The 16,175-nt window shown below is 30.3% G+C and overlaps 1 protein-coding gene across 3 annotated transcripts; it reads right to left on the bottom strand.

Annotated features, from left to right (window-relative positions):
* Positions 1–340: 340 nt before the first annotated feature.
* Positions 341–15,379, bottom strand: LOC141450750 (dyslexia-associated protein KIAA0319-like protein). Of its 3 annotated transcripts, none has more exons than XM_074121494.1 (18): positions 14,772–15,379; positions 14,547–14,686; positions 14,103–14,272; positions 13,344–13,432; positions 12,947–13,085; positions 12,663–12,851; positions 12,345–12,573; positions 12,024–12,252; positions 11,283–11,427; positions 11,080–11,191; positions 10,311–10,459; positions 9,941–10,131; positions 9,577–9,676; positions 8,846–9,157; positions 8,358–8,459; positions 7,581–7,745; positions 4,607–4,669; positions 341–1,572 (listed from the first exon to the last, which is right to left on the bottom strand). In XM_074121494.1, the coding sequence occupies exons 1-18, from the start codon at positions 15,036–15,038 to the stop codon at positions 1,439–1,441; spliced, it is 2,925 nt and encodes a 974-aa protein (XP_073977595.1). In that variant the 5' UTR covers positions 15,039–15,379; the 3' UTR covers positions 341–1,438. The 3 variants fall into 3 exon arrangements, with proteins under 3 accessions (XP_073977595.1, XP_073977596.1, XP_073977597.1); XM_074121495.1 differs by having other exon boundaries at positions 4,607–4,666; XM_074121496.1 differs by lacking the exon at positions 4,607–4,669 and having other exon boundaries at positions 14,772–15,378.
* Positions 15,380–16,175: the final 796 nt, after the last annotated feature.

Here is a 16,175-nt window from a genome sequence, read left to right as displayed (position 1 = left end):
GATCTTATCCGACATAGCACGCGTTTTTTTTTTTTTTTTTAATTTATTTTTTGTGTTAACGTCTATTTACGGAATTTGATCTACATATCTTCAGATCAGAGATGTTTGATTTAACAAGAGAGTTTCACTTACACTTACTTTTTTATCACCTACAACTATTACTGCTAATCAACTGATGATATTAAAGATTGTAAGTAGCAAATCACACATCAGAACGATCTTTCGTTTTTGTCGGTTGCCGAACACAATCATGTGAATTTGACCGCTCTGAAACGCAGATGTATCGTATGGATGAGAAGGTGGAATTTTTCTTATCACGTGTGTAGGAAGAAGACAAATCTTAGATAAATAAACTATAATATATTGACACATATTTTTTGTTCATGATATTTTTGTTCTGTTACATTTTTTCTGTAAAATTGTTTCAATCAATAATCATATAATTTCATTTGTCTTCATTATACAAATTTTGCATTTAAATTAAATTCAAATACATCCTTTTTATTATGAGACATTTTTGTGCAATGCTATTTCACTTAGTATCTTAAATATTTACTTACTGTCGGCATATTTCTAATTAAGAAAATACTCGAAAAGAAAATAATAGTATTGTACTTGCTTTGCAAAGGTTATTGTATTTTTTAATATTCTTTCAAGATTTTATACTGTTTGTAATAATAGTTTATAATACACTGCTTTAATAGAATTATTTTATATGTAAATCTATAATATAAGAAACCAAAATTCTTTAATCTAAGAACGTGAATAATTTCCTTTTTTTTTAAATAAATTATATTGGTAACTCAAATTTTTAATACATTTTTAATCACATTCATAAATTTAACATTAAAAAGGGGACTTAGGTATTATTATTTTTTTTAATAAATCAAAAATAAAAAGTATAAAACAATAATTTGACTAGAAAATAAATAAATTTTTTAGACAATACTATATTCCTTTTAAAAGACACCAATTTTTTGCACCAAAGAAGAGTTGCAGGTTAAACTTTTCAAGTTTTTCCTTTAAGTACAAAAAGTGAAGCTTCTAATATTAGAAAAGTATTAGGAATGAATAAAAAAAAGGAGGAATGTACAAATTATTAATCTAATAGTGTTTATCCATCCTACTTTTTACATAAATCTATGTAAAAATTGGATTTGAATTTTATCGATAAAGAAGTATACTCATTTAAAACACTAAATAAGAAGAAAATTTATGAAAGAGACCACAAATTTAAGTTGTTTGCTTGTCATTAACAAATGAAATAACATGTATTCGTTTTTTTTTTCGATTATTCTTTCGAAAACTTTTTTTTTTTTTCTAGTTCAAAACAAATTGAAAATTTTGGAATTAATCCACATTGTTCGTTTAATTTTATAATCTCCATCTTTGAAATTTAAACTATCCAATATTTTAAAACATTCCAAAATAGTACCAATCAAGTTTTAATTCGTCTATCGGATTTATAACCATTTCGTGAACTTTTTGTTCCATTAGTTTTACCATGTCTGTTTTCAAAGAGTACATCAGAATCTGTATCACTGTCCGATAGTATTACTTTATCCATAGGCACTGAAAAAAAATTAAATAAACAAATTTAATAGTTAAAAAATAGTTGTAGCAAGATTAAAAATTATTTTACGAAAAGAGGTTGCGACAAGAAAAATTTTAGCAAATGTGAAGAGAGTTAAATGACAAATACAATTCTATCGTGTAAACTTGATCTATTTAGAATGCTTTGTTTTTTAGTTCAACGATGCATCAGTTTTACTAAGACCATAAGTTCGTATTTACTTTTTTTTTCTACGTTACATTGATGACAGATTACTACTACGTGCAGAGAATTAGATGTCGTGAGAAGGTATTAGAAACGAATCTGCAAGTACCATGCAGATACCACAGGAACTGATCTGAAGAAGATGTTTAAAAGTGGATGCTTTTCTTAAATATCTTTACCTAGTCGGAGATGTATATTCTTGGACCTGATGAGAATGAAGAGCTTTATGTTTTCTGAAAATTAGGAACACAAAAATCTGGGAGAAGTATCACCTAATATAACCATACCTGTCGCAACCAATAGCTTTGAAGTGTAGACCTTGACCAAAGGAGTAAGAGAGCCTAGATGAGTAAGACGAGACAAAACATCTCTTTTAATAATTTTAATTAATGAATAATTTTTGGTCTAGTCAGGAAGCTGGGTTGCTTTAGGTTTTCGAGAAATCGAAAAATTGGAGAAGGGTAAGCAATTAGGTAGACTTAATTAGGCCTAGGAAACTGTCTTACACCGTGAAGAAAATATGCCCAAGATTCCTGAAGAAGCAGCTAATCCACGACAGAATGCAAATCTAGCCAATAAATAATAATGTTACATGTAAAAATTACGATCTAATAATTTATTGCTTTTTAAACACATAATAAAAAATACGGAAAACAAAATAAATAGGGCCATGAGTGTTAATAAAAAACACTCACAAAAATTAAACAAATTCTAAGGAAGAGTTTGCGCTACTAGTGCCAATAAGTACAGGACACACCAATAGAAAAACATTCAGTCAAATGCACACTTAAGTGAGAATATTAAAATTATCTCTAAATAAGATAATAATAAGATATTAATAAATTATTAATAATATCGAAGTGAAATATTATTTCTAAGAAACCAACAAAGCATTCGAAACAGCCAAAAATTGTATACATTCCATTTCTAGAGACATTATTGAAATTCACTAATGTTCGTTTAAATTTCTTCTCCTACACGTTTAATTAAGTTTTTTTTAGGTTCGATTCAAATTAATTCAAAAATGCGAGTACAATTGAAAATTTAAACAAAGAAGCGAATAACTTATCGTTGAAGATTTAAAAATTAGGAAACACTATTATTGTTACATTCAGCAGTAAAAGAAATAAAATGTGTAAACTAAATTTTGCATGAGCTCGCATAATTTACTTAATTATGGTGCTTTATTTGACGTAAATGCTAGTAAGTATGCGAGATTAGGAGAGTTTATAGCTTACCCATCAGAATAAAATGAAAATTTAAAGAATCTTAAAACAGGCATCTTTCTTTTTTAAGATGGCATATATCTTCACGAAAACGCATATTTTCTAATTTCAGTTTAGCTAACGTACAATAAAATATTAAATGAAGCACCACAAAAAAAAGAAAGAAAAAGGAAATAAACTAATATAATATAATCAGGGATGATTAAATAAAGCACAAAATATATTTCAAGCTGCTCAGGTAAATTGCTAATTCAGAGCTTCTGACAAATAGAATTGCGAAAGTAAATCATTCAGTGATAGCTTGAAGTAACATTAATTAATTAAGAGTTAGGTACTTCTCACTTGACAACATGCATTTTAAACTTAACGACTTTAAAAAAAAGACTATCAATAAAGGTATTGTTTCAAATAATCATTGGTTGGCGAAATGAATATTTTATATAATTCTCTATAAAACTATCTTTGGGGAAGAAAATACAGCTTGTCTTGGCAGCAGAAGATATAGCTTGCCGAAAAATTTGTGTGGAAAAGCTTTTGAGGAGACAAACAAATTTTTATTAATGCTCACATTAAAATAAGATTAGGACGCCCGGATACAACTGTTGTGTGGAAGTGATAGGAGTCTTTCCTTTTTAAATTAGAGAGGAAAGACTCAGTTATTTAGAATGCTTTCGGGCTAGAAAAAAAAAAAGCATTTACACAAAATTAGCTTAGATGAGAACCCTGAGTGTTTGAACCAGCGACGAAGCTACCATAAGGGTTGGGAAGTTTAAGACGATTTAATCTTCTTAGAATAACAGGTGACAACTCAAACGTAAACTGGCGGCTCATAGAGTCGGAGACACAGTACATGAGTGGAATGTTTCCAAAAACTCGTCCAAGATTACGTTATGGGTTTTGACATAGAGTTAATTAAACATTTTAATATTAATTAGATAACAAAATTGTATTTCTGGTCCATAAGCTACAACATAAAAGTAAACATTAGCAATAACATTTTTGGTTAACATTGTATAACAAATCAAAAACATCAACCCACTTTAAGGGGCAAAGAGGTAGACACAGAAAGGTCTGAAATGAAGAAGTTATAGTCGTGTTTTTAATTAAAAGGTACAAAAAAAAAACAGAAATCTTTCTATGTAGTAATGTTGCGAAGCCAAATGATCTTTTAATCTTATAAGGAAACGAGAAGGAGCTCAATCTGTTCACCAACTTACTTTACTATTGAGTAATTAATTCTGAGACTAATTCACGTCGTTAAGTGAGAGTACCTAATCTTGAAAAGGAAAAAAAAAAGCAATGTTATTATTAATGAAGCAACACATTTAAACCAATTAAATCGTTGCTTTTAGTGAGAAAATTTCGATGCCTGCTTTCACTAATGAAGCACAACAAAAGAATTTAGAGTGCTCAAAATTTATATATTTTAAGTTTCTGTTTAATAAAAAGATTTTCAGTTAAACACTTAACATCGAATATTATTAATTTGAAAAACAAACAAACACAAAATTAAAATAAACATACGATTTGAAAAAACTAAAAATGATTTTGTTTTTCTGTCTCAAAGTTTGTGAACAATAAATTAAACTTTCCAACTTCTTACCTTGTGATTGCGCGTGATTCGCCCTGGATTTTTTGCGAAACCTTTTTCTCTTTCTCTCATCTGCTAAAAACAAGTAATTTTATATGTTTTTTTTTTCTCGTATCTCTTCACCAAATGTAACTCATTTAACTCAATATAACTCATCTTCAATGGTTTGAGAAAATTTGAGTTACTTTTAACCACACCGTGTTTGTAAAATTTATTTAAAGACTAATTGAACCATAAAAATCCCGTCTTATCCAACACCAATAAAGTAATTATTACTATTTTATAAGACCAATAAATCAATCAACAGAATTTAATGTAACAATAATTTGAAATTGTTGTAATTCGACAGTGAAAGCAGGCCATTTTCTTAATTCGCCCTGCTACCTAAATAATTTGAAAATTAGAAGCCATAATTAATTGGACAGTACAGGTAAGTGAAAATATGAGACCAATATACACAAGTAGGATAACTTCTTACAGTTAATCTTCAGTCAAACACCACACTGACTGGCTGTTTAGAGAATTTTTTTGTTTCATTGGTTTCGTTTTACATAATTTATTAACATTAATAGAAAGTTTCTTAAACAGTCAGTTTGGTGCAGAGTGTGAAATTGAAAGTGTCAACTGAAATCGAATTCTCCATCCAAACTTGATAAACCCTTCACAGATAATATATGAAAATCTAAAAGCAGCCAGATTTAAGTAATAAGCATGTTTTGACGGCTAAAATTATATATGTGTGATTTCGAGGATCCTAAACTTGAAAACCGTCTGTATCTGTGTATTATCGAAAACACTAGCTAAAAAATCTATAGGAAGCTCAAACTCAGTATTTCTTTTGAGCACCACCCTGAGGTCCGAGCTTCTCTTAGCTATCAAAATAGCTTAAAAAGAATTAGCAGTTTTCAATAAACCTCACAAGGGAATTTTTAACTTTTTTTAAAATATCTTTTAATTAAATTTTCTTATTTTTCAACTCAATGTTGCCGGAGGTTGACTAACATCATGGCTATTTTTACTTGGTCCGCAGCGGCTAGAAATTAAGATTTGATGCCGACACGAAACCAGTCTCGAAGATTCCTTAACCATTAACGACGTCTTCTGCCAGTACTGTGCCTTCTTTGTATTCTACTTTGCATAATCGGTTGTAATAATTCGCCCTTTTTACCTCTCATTGAGTGACCAAGTTACACTAGTAGTTTTCTTTTCTTTATTGTATTTAATTATTTCTGCATTCTTATTCTCTCTTCTAATTCTTCGATTATCACTTTGTCACTCAAGATATTTACAACATACTTTTATAGCTCTATATTTCAAATGCTATGATTTTTTTTGGTAAGAGTTCATGTCTCAATTCCACACAACAAAAAAGAGAAGATAAAACATATCAAAATTCTATGTCTTAATTCTAGATTAAATGAATATAAGACGTGGAACATATACATCTAGATCATACATTTGAATCATTTTTTGTTTTTGTTTTCTGAAAATCCAATAATGGAGTACCTTCTTGAAGAGGGAGGTATGTAGGCTAAGAAAGTGCCATTTCAAAGTGACTTTAATTTCAATGCCATTTCGGATTAATAAATATAGACTTAACATACAAATACAGATGAAGTTATCTTTGGAATATTTACCCACATCGGGAAACTAAAAACATCTGCCCACATTTCATTGTTGCTCTTCACAAAGTTTTGTAAATTTACACTAAATACCGCATTTAGATTTTTTAAAAACCATCTTGTGCGAAGAAGCTTGGCTACTTCTTATTTTTATGCAATGGAGGGGAGGAAAAATGTTAGAATATTTTGGAAATCTGCTGTAAGATTTCAAATTTATGGATGAGAATAGATACTTTTCGATGACACCTCCAGATGGAGTCTCATGCTTTCCACAAACGACTGACTCTATCGCCATTTTTCAGTGCAATAAATAAAAAAAAAATAAATAAAAATCTTACCAAAAAATACATAACTGATTGCAATTACAACTTCATTATTTTGCTTTAAATACATTTATAATTTTATTCTGAGTTCACGAGTACAAAAAAGAGACAAAAGAAAAATTAAAGTAATTCCGTGAAGAATAAGCGACACTTACTGAAAATGAAAACTCGGGTATTTTGAAAAAAAAAGAATAGAAGAGAAACAAAAAAATCAAAGCAACTATGCTAAATATTAGGCTGGATCAAACCTTGCGAAAACATATGAAAAAATAAAAAAATAATGTTCATGTTTTCTGAATGAGTTTTAAAGAATAATAAGAATGTTTTTATCGCAATTAAATGATTGTAGGTTTGTTACCATATTTATTTTTAAATAAACAAAATAAAAAAAATGTTTTTACAGGTGATTGACTTATTGTGGAAACGAAAGAACAGTATTTGCAGTCAAGCTAAGCACATGAATATATACAAACACGAAGCAAAATGAACATAATACATAATAATGAATCCTGAAATTATAAAATACGTATTAATATATGAATTAGTAAAATTATCCGCTTCTTTCCATGGCCCCTTAATGCAAATGAAGTTGACCGTAAAGCTGTCTAAAAACATTTCTTTAGGCCTATTGACTTTACTTATGATTGTGATTTAGGTTTAGAAGTAATTGCAATAAGCAGTTTTTTTTAAAAAAAATCCCTTAATACGATCTTCATTGCTTAAAAATTGCTAATACAACTTCGCTTTTTATCAAAGAATATCTTAAAATTATGATTAAATTAGTTTTGCAATGATTTATAATGATTAATTCCTTGATTACGACCAAATTAATCTACTCATTTTATTAAAAGTCTATTAAGGAGCTGATTAATGTTCTTTTAAGAGAACTTCAAACAAGATTAATCGAGTTAATCTTAATTTTAAAGTTCGTTACGCTGAAGATATCATTCTAGTTTGTTAATTAAATTAATTTGAAAAAAAAAAAATGAAAATTAACGACACAAAACCTAAAAAAAAAAAGCATAAAAATAAAACTCTTACGTCGTATTTGTTCAGTACTCTCAAGAAGGGCATATTTAGTTTTATCATTGGATGTGTGTCGCCACCTGCATAATCTTGAAAACAGACAAACCAGGCCCCATATTGCACTTCCGACGATTACAGTCAAACTTAATAATGCAATAGTTACATATAAAATGCTCCAACCTTAAAATAATGATAACAATGTTAGTAATTAAGCAATTGATTAAGTAGATTAAACAAAAACAAATTGTATTTTATGGCGTTCAAAAAATCATTGCTCAGTCTCTTTTTATCGCAATAGATTTGGGGGGGGGGGTTGGCATAAATATATTCAGGAGAAAAAAAGTTTCGCAGATTCTAGATACTTTAAAAGTATGATAATATCATGAAGGTATTTTGTAAAGTCTGTTTTATCTGAACTCCTGCAACATGTTGAACAAGAGTATGGGCTAATTTAAAATTAGAATTTAATTAAAATTGGTTCATTGATCTGTGTTACCTGGTCAACACACTAACAAAAATTGCCACCAACTGTGTGCTACTCTGTAACAACATTTACTCATGGAGAATAAATACAAATTAAGATATTTCAAAATTTCAGATAAGGAAGGTCTTATAACGTGAACGTCGATGAATTTAAAACTAAAACAAACCTACGTAATAATGGATTTACATCACAGGCTTCTGCATACGATTCATACTCCATTTCATACTTCAATTAAAAAGGACTTCAATTTTTGTATATTTTTTTAAGCATTCAAAATCAGTTTTAAATAAATAAATTAGAATATTTACCGCAGTTCGAGTCACCGTCACCCATGTATTTCTTAAATAAATCAGGCATCCAAAATGATTCACAGTAACACACTCTTGTTTCTTGGTCACATACTCCATGTCCTAGGAAAATGAAAAGAAACTTATTATGACCAAGACTTTTGTTTCAATATTTACATATTAATTTGAAATACACGTCACGGCTCTGTAATCTAATCTAACTATATCTGTAAAAGAATAAAACCTTCTTTAAATAATAACAGAACCATGATTTAAACAAATTTAAAAACGTAAAGCTTTTTCTTTTACTTAATTCTATTTTTTATGTATATTTAAATTTCGTTTTGAAATTAATTACAATGGTTACCCATTTATAAAAATAATTTTGTCATAATTCAAGCGAGGACTATGTGTTTTTGCTAGTAAGAGAACTTTCTTGATAACTTGTAAAGATGAGTGAATAATTTTAAAGATTTTTGGTTTACTTAATAAAATAAATATCTAATTACCTGAACAGTTATTTTGACAGACTGTAGTTCTAATATCTACCACAGACATCTGAAGTAAAAATGAATCCTGTGCTAGCTTATGTTTCAACGTGGTAACTACTTGAGGCCCTGGCACTGAACCAGAAGGACTAGTTACATAGAAAACTAACTTAGCTCGACCACTATTATCTGATCTTAGGTCTCGTACAACAAGCTGTGAAGCATCCCTTAACAGCATGCCCAATTTCAGAAGTACAGAATCACGTTGAGCTTGTGTAAGTTTACCAACATCTATATTTAGCGTGAGTTCCACAAGGTTCAGAAGTTCACTATCTGAAAGGACAATACATAAAATTATTGAATTTATTGAACACTTAATAACATTTCTTCTATTGCACAATGGTAAATAATAGGCCAGGATTATGTTAAATTGTGGATTACAATACAAACAATATTTCCTTACTATGTCCGCCCACTACACAATTTAAAATAAACCTTTCTTTACAATATGTTCTTCTAGAAAATATATATACTGCTTTGCTAAATTCGTAGATTAAGTTGCACTTTCAACGAATAAATTGCCACTGAAGCTTTAACTAACGGACATTTTAGAAACAAATTTTTCTTCACCTCAATCCAACACAGGGAACCCAAATTTAAATAAAGAAGTTTAAGTAAATGACTACTAACTTTTAAATTGTTTACGAGGCATACAACATATATCAATAGTCAAATAATCGCTCTTATTTTACCTTGCTTTAAAATGATCGATACTTTGTCCTCATCCCATTCACCTTGATCATCAGTAACTCTTAATCTGAACTCGTATTTTCCAGCCACCACATTTGTTACCTTAACAAAAAAGAGGATAATCTACATTTCCTTGAATCTTGTAATTTTGTTTTATATTTTTATTTAAAAAGAATCAGATTTTTAAATAAATCTAGTGAGAATATTCTCATAACTTTCTCTTACTCGATTCTTGAATTTCGAACTTATACAAATGTTAGTTCCCTTCAATGGAAAAATTTAAGAAAACCTCCTTGGAGAATCCACAAATTTAATTTTCATGAAAAATCTCTTCAAAAAAAAATAACTTAATTAAAAAATACTGACCATGAGAACAGGTGAAGTATCTGAATGATCAATGATTGTGCCCATGGCAAGGCTCGTTAGCTCTCTTGTCCATTGCCATCTAGATATGCCCAGATCATCAGTAGAAAGGGAACCGTTTACAATTAATACTCCAACAGGAAGTGTTAAAGTTTGATCTCCACCAGCGTTGGCTTTTGGACGTTGATTTTTATCTTAAAACATATGATAACAAATTTAAAAACTCTATAAATTTTAATAAAAGTCGAAGCAATGTCAAGAAAGTTGATATCTAAGGAGAAATTGCATTTAGGAAAAAGCTTTTCAACCCATTTGAAGAAATATCTTTAATCTGCTATAATCATTTTCAAAAAATACTGAGTATTTAACTCACTCTGTGTCACGGTTACAGCAACAGTGTCCGAAGCAGAATTCTCATCTCCGTCGGTAACGGTCAGCTTAAATAGATATTCCCCCTTAGTTAAACCAGTAGCATTAGCCACAGAAGTGTTACTGTTTAGAAATACAACTTTTCTAGGCCCACTGAAACAAACACAAAGTCTGGCTTTACACACAAAAAGCAACTAACTTTGTTGATTACAACCTTCCACAGACTGCGGCAGTATTTATTATTATTATTTTTTTTTTAATTTAAGGGCGTCAAAATCTGCGATCATTTGCCCGGAGTCTTTTCTAGTGCACCTTCGGCAAACAGAGACACACTATCCAACACCGAAAGCTTCTAGCAAGAAAAATATAAGGGCCGGCAGCTGGATTCAAAACCGGAATCTCCAAAAGTGAATCTAGTACTGTAAACCCTTCCCTATTTATTTTGCGTTTTAAAATATATTACCCACAAGAAGAAGTAAATCTTTAATATTCCAATAGTTTGTTTTTTCCTTCTAAAGTGAAATATACACAATAATAATAATAAAAAACTTCTTAAACATACATTTATAAAATCAATACATTAGTGTTAAGTTCTGTGTAGCAATGTCTTCAATAATAATCCTAAGAAAGAATTTATCGAAGAGGGTTAGTAAAAGTGGAACAGGTTCGGGATAAGATACGGAAGCTCAAAGAAATGAACAGGAAAGATTGGAGCAAACTTACTAAGAAATTCAGAATTCTGACAGGCTGTAAAAACCACACACAAGCTTTACCTTACGCACTCCCAATCCCATTTGTCGATACTAATGTCATCTGAACTCTGTGAACCATTAAGTAAAATATAAGTTTGTGGCAGTGCAATTGTAATATTTGAACCAGCATTAGCTAAAAAAAAAAAAATTAATTCTTACAATGGGACTGTATTCATAATGAATAACATAGTTTTGTGTCCTGTTGAGATTGAAGATCTAAATACCTGAAGGAGGTTTGTTCGTAGGAGGTTTTACGAAAACATGGACATCACTACTTGACGACTGGCCGGAATCATCGGTTACTTTCAAAACGAACGTATACATTCCTTCTTCTAAATGTGACAGCTGGACATAAGGTGTATGTGTATTCTGTAATTAATCAATCGGTTATTTATTTTATTTTTAATTTTAACTTATATTTTCCTATATAAAAAAAAAACTCCACTTGCATGGGTTCAGGTTATAGAAGTGGACTATCCATTTCTTCAAGATTCTTGGCATTTTCGCGGGTGTTACAACAAAACAACACACTCAAAACTGATTTAAACTATCGTACCCACAGGTAAACTAATCATTATCATACTCTCTCAATCACTCATGCCCATTACAATTTCTATGTAAAACACAAGTTATTTTAAAGGAAATTTTATCACAAGAAGTGTGAGCCGTCTTCAGAGATACACCATTGCCTGATGGGCATTAACCCGTCCCTTTCAAAGCCCTCCCTAAATATTCAGAAAGACTATTTCTAGTTAAACTATACAGAAAATTATATCTGGGGATACATTTTCCTTCAATAACTGGTTAATTACCAGGTTCTCCAGAGATAGGGGTCAAGTGTTAGGGATGTGTTATAGTTATGGGCAGCATGGCCAATAAAGGATCTCAAGATCTCTGAAGAAGTGGCTAGTCTGTCACCAGTTCATGAATGCTATGTAGTTTTTGTTTTTTTTTAATATCCTGACCTGCATATCAACGGCTTTGTCACTGTCACTAGGGCTTTTAGTCCATTCCCAAGAAACAATGCCTTTATCATCAGAACTTAAATTTCCATTCAGTGTAACATTATTTCTTGGTAAATAAAGTACTATAGAAGAACCAGCGTTCGCTTCTGGTGGATAATCAGGCACTTGAGATACAGTTATATTGGCAACTGTTGAATTGGTAGCTCCATCGGTATCGGTCACCGTCATTCTATAATTAAAAAAATAAAATAAAAAAAATAATTTTTACTGTAATGAAAGAAAAATGTGAGTATTATGAACATATGAACACTTTATAATCACCTAAAGGAATAATTGCCTGGCTTCTTTAAATCTTTCAACTGTAAAGTTTGGGAATCTGAAAGATTTGGTTGATAGCCAAGTGGACCCTGTTGCAATTCCCAATGAAACTTAGTTATTCCAGCATCATCTTTACTAGATGATGCGTCCAAGACTGCTAAAGAGTTTGGTAGTTTTACAATCTGATGAGAAGGTAGTACTATTGCTTGAGGAGGTTTGTTTTCCCTTTTTTCTAAACATTTATCGAGGGTGTGATAAATAAATTTTAAGCTGTCATTAGTTTTAAAATAAAAAAATATATGTAAAAATCGAAAATCTTACGTGGTAAAACAGTAACATTCGCTTCAGTTTCACCGAATTCGCCGGGAGCTGAAACAGTTACTTTAAAAGTGTATAATCCTTCAGTCAAATGACTCAATTTTAATGTACCTCCTTGATTTTCACTAACGGTTCCACTACTTCCTTCTGGCTGTGACAAAGGAGTCCACTTGTAGCTGTAACGTTTCTTTTCTAAAAAGTCGTTCAACAAATAATTTATTTAAACAATACAAAGTACGCTAAAAAATAACAATGCAAATGTGTTTTTAGATTGAATTTATTAATACCAGAAATATCGGCTGGGATAGTAGACGCTATGAGCTCAACTTCGTTGTCTGGAAGACGGATTTGTTTCGATATCACTTCGACTAGAATTTTTTTAGGAGGACTAGGGCTTGAAACATCTCCTCTTCCTACGTTAAAAGTCTGGTAAAACAAACAAAAAAAAAATTATTTCATATCTAGGATAAAACAAAACACACAAACGATAAAACGCTAAAATAAAAAGTAAAATCGATAACAGATTGCTTTTATATTGGAATTTTCTGACTTTTAATTTTTATTAGTATTACATCGAAGATGAGACTGTACTTAACTCAAAGATTGGCATTTTAGGAAAAAGCTAGACCCCAAAACCACAAGTGGATTATTAAATATTTATTATTTTTAAGGTTTTGTACCAACCTTAGGTCTGAAAGAAGGAAGCGAAGCCTGCGTAGAAAAATAATTATTGGGACGTAGGTTGGTTATCAACTGCGATCCACTTGAGTTTCCTAAAAAATTAAAACAAAAAGTGCACTTTAAGTTAATCAGCCATTTTCAATATTTAAAAAATATATAATAATTTTATTAAGTGTTCTTTTCGAAACATTTTTCAAATAAAAGTGATTGCATAAGAGTGCAATTGAAATAATTTCAAAAAGAAATAGCTGCGAATTCCGAAAAACTCAAGAAACATTAAGTAAAATCGCATCCAGTTATTATTTCCACCGGTAACGTAGCAGTGCTCTTAGAATCCCTTAAAGTAGAGGCGAGAAATGTAATTTAGTTTATTACTGCATAACAGTGGTTGGTTAATAGTTCCGTGATTTGTTTTGATTTTTAATATCTTATCAGGTAATTATTAACGTGGCAGTTTTAATTATGGTCCTAATCGTAATTCGTTTAATTTTTAATTAAATCATTTCTTTTTCTAAAACAGATTTACAAATTAAGATACAAATTTAAATTGTTGCTTCTTTGAAACGGACTTGTGTGGTAAGGATCATAATCCTTCAAAACTTTATACAATTGAATATTCGTTTGAAAACATTAACATGTTTGTAGAGACTGTAAAGATAGAATAAAAAGCACGTTAGAAATATTTTAATTATCAATAATATTTAAGGATAAAGAAAAATGAAAAAGTGGATCACATGTGTAAAAAAAATATTGCACATTTACCATTTATGGGTTCGCATAAATTATCTGAATTGCGTTTATATCCTGCTCGACATTTACATACACCAGGTTCGCCAAATGATATTTGACAAATTTCATTTATGCTACAATCTTCGTTGAGTTCACAAGTTTTGACGTTTTCTACTTCAGATCCAGCCATGGCAAGATCGTCACTGCAAATAAATGTCAAACTATTTTATGTCTACAGAAAAATAATGAATAAATTGATCCCAAACTTACTAAATAGATTTAAAACTATCATAAAAAAATGCCGTGAAAAATAAATAAAAATAACACTATCTGCAAATTCCTAAAATTAAAGCGTTTATTTTGTGCTCATGAATTCTAAACAAGTATATACATACTATTAAATAAATTTTAAATATGTATGTAATATATGTAAAGAAAATATACAACATAGAAATAATATTAATGAAGTTAGCTCACCTATTATTAATATCCGGTAATTCCCAATTAAATGATGGTGTTATTTGGATGGGCCTCACTGAGACCATTCGTACATTATTTCCAAATTTTGGTTCAAGTCTTTCAACTGGTTCACATAAATCATTGCTATAACATTCTATCTAAATGAAAAATTGAAAAAAATCAATATATACTTTCCTAAGAGCACAAATAAGATACATTTTAACAAATTACACACTAAAATACCTTGTAGCAAGTAGTATTGTACATAAAAATAACATTACAGTGAATGTCTCTACAACAATCTGTAACGCAAGTTTTAAGATCAGTAATTTTCTTTGCCACTGTGTACGTTCCAGCTTCTTTGTTTCCTTTAGGTGCATAACCAATCCAAACTTTATTTGATAACTGTGGGCATAATGTACTTAATGACGAGCCAAATTGAAGCTGGCATTGTACTAATTGCAAAATGAATGGTAATACACCAACACATAATATAAAGTTAAACCCCATCACTAATTTAGGGGTCTCGTTATCTTCGATGTAAAATTAAAAATTGTTAACATATCACATCTCTCTTTCTAGCAAGGAAGTTAAGTAGATAAGATAATAATGTGCACAGATGTGGAATACATTTCCCATAGGTTACGATTCAAACATCAATATATTTCGGTAAAACTAAAGATTAATTGGATGAAACCCAAACTTAAAATCCAAAATACGTTGTAACTTGTAAATAAACAAGTAATCCATTTCACAAATTATTAACATAGACTAGAACGGTTCAACCCACACCGAAATTCTTGGTTATTGCATATATCCACTGATTAAGATAAGGGTAAAGCAGAGATGGTGACAAAATATACAGCTAAGGAATTATCGATTGCAACATCGATTGTTTCCACCAAATTTAAATCGATATTTTTCTTTACCCGCTCAAAAGAGGAATATTGAAATCGCACAGACTTGGGGTTTATTAACCGAAATGTACGTTTTTGGCTCCTCTGAATCAGATATAGTGTCCACTTTTACACAAAACGAAAATTTGTAGAAAGTTCAATATCTGTTCAAAGAAAGTTTAAATTAAAGTAAAACACTTTCGTCAAAGCATTATTCAACTTTGCTTTTTTTTTTTGGAATGATTGCTTACTTACTAAACATAAATTATTTTCTTTCTTCTTTTTCTGCATTAAAAGATTTGATTTCATTACCCTTTATATTTACTTAGTTTTTCTCACCACTTTGAATCCTTACTTCTTAATTAATTCCCGGGTCATCATCTCCTCGCTCAGCCAGGCAGCCAAACAGGATATTAGGTATAATGCTATTCTCAAGGCTTGCTGGGAGACTCGTGATGAGAATTGAAAGCGGAAAAAAAGACTTGAGTATCTGGACGTTTGTAATGTGGCAATGAGACGACAGACGCTTGGCTCCGGAGAGGCCCTATCGAGCTTTTACAGATACACGATCCTTTATTGTAAATAAGGGTACATGTTCTTCAATCAAATGACTGGAAATTTTAAATGCTTGGAGTTAGACCACCAGTGAACGAGTCCAAGTACAAATTACAAGGATTATTTAATCCTTGATTTTGTTTCCTCTCAGAAAGTGAGTAAGTTACAGTTCAGGGAGTGCTATCATTTCATCACA

This window comes from Rhodnius prolixus, unplaced genomic scaffold (genome assembly GCF_049639745.1).
Source record: "Rhodnius prolixus isolate KJV_2025 unplaced genomic scaffold, Rpr scaffold_8, whole genome shotgun sequence".
Taxonomy (NCBI): Eukaryota; Metazoa; Arthropoda; class Insecta; order Hemiptera; family Reduviidae; genus Rhodnius; species Rhodnius prolixus.
This window is presented reverse-complemented; position numbering and strand designations above follow the sequence as displayed.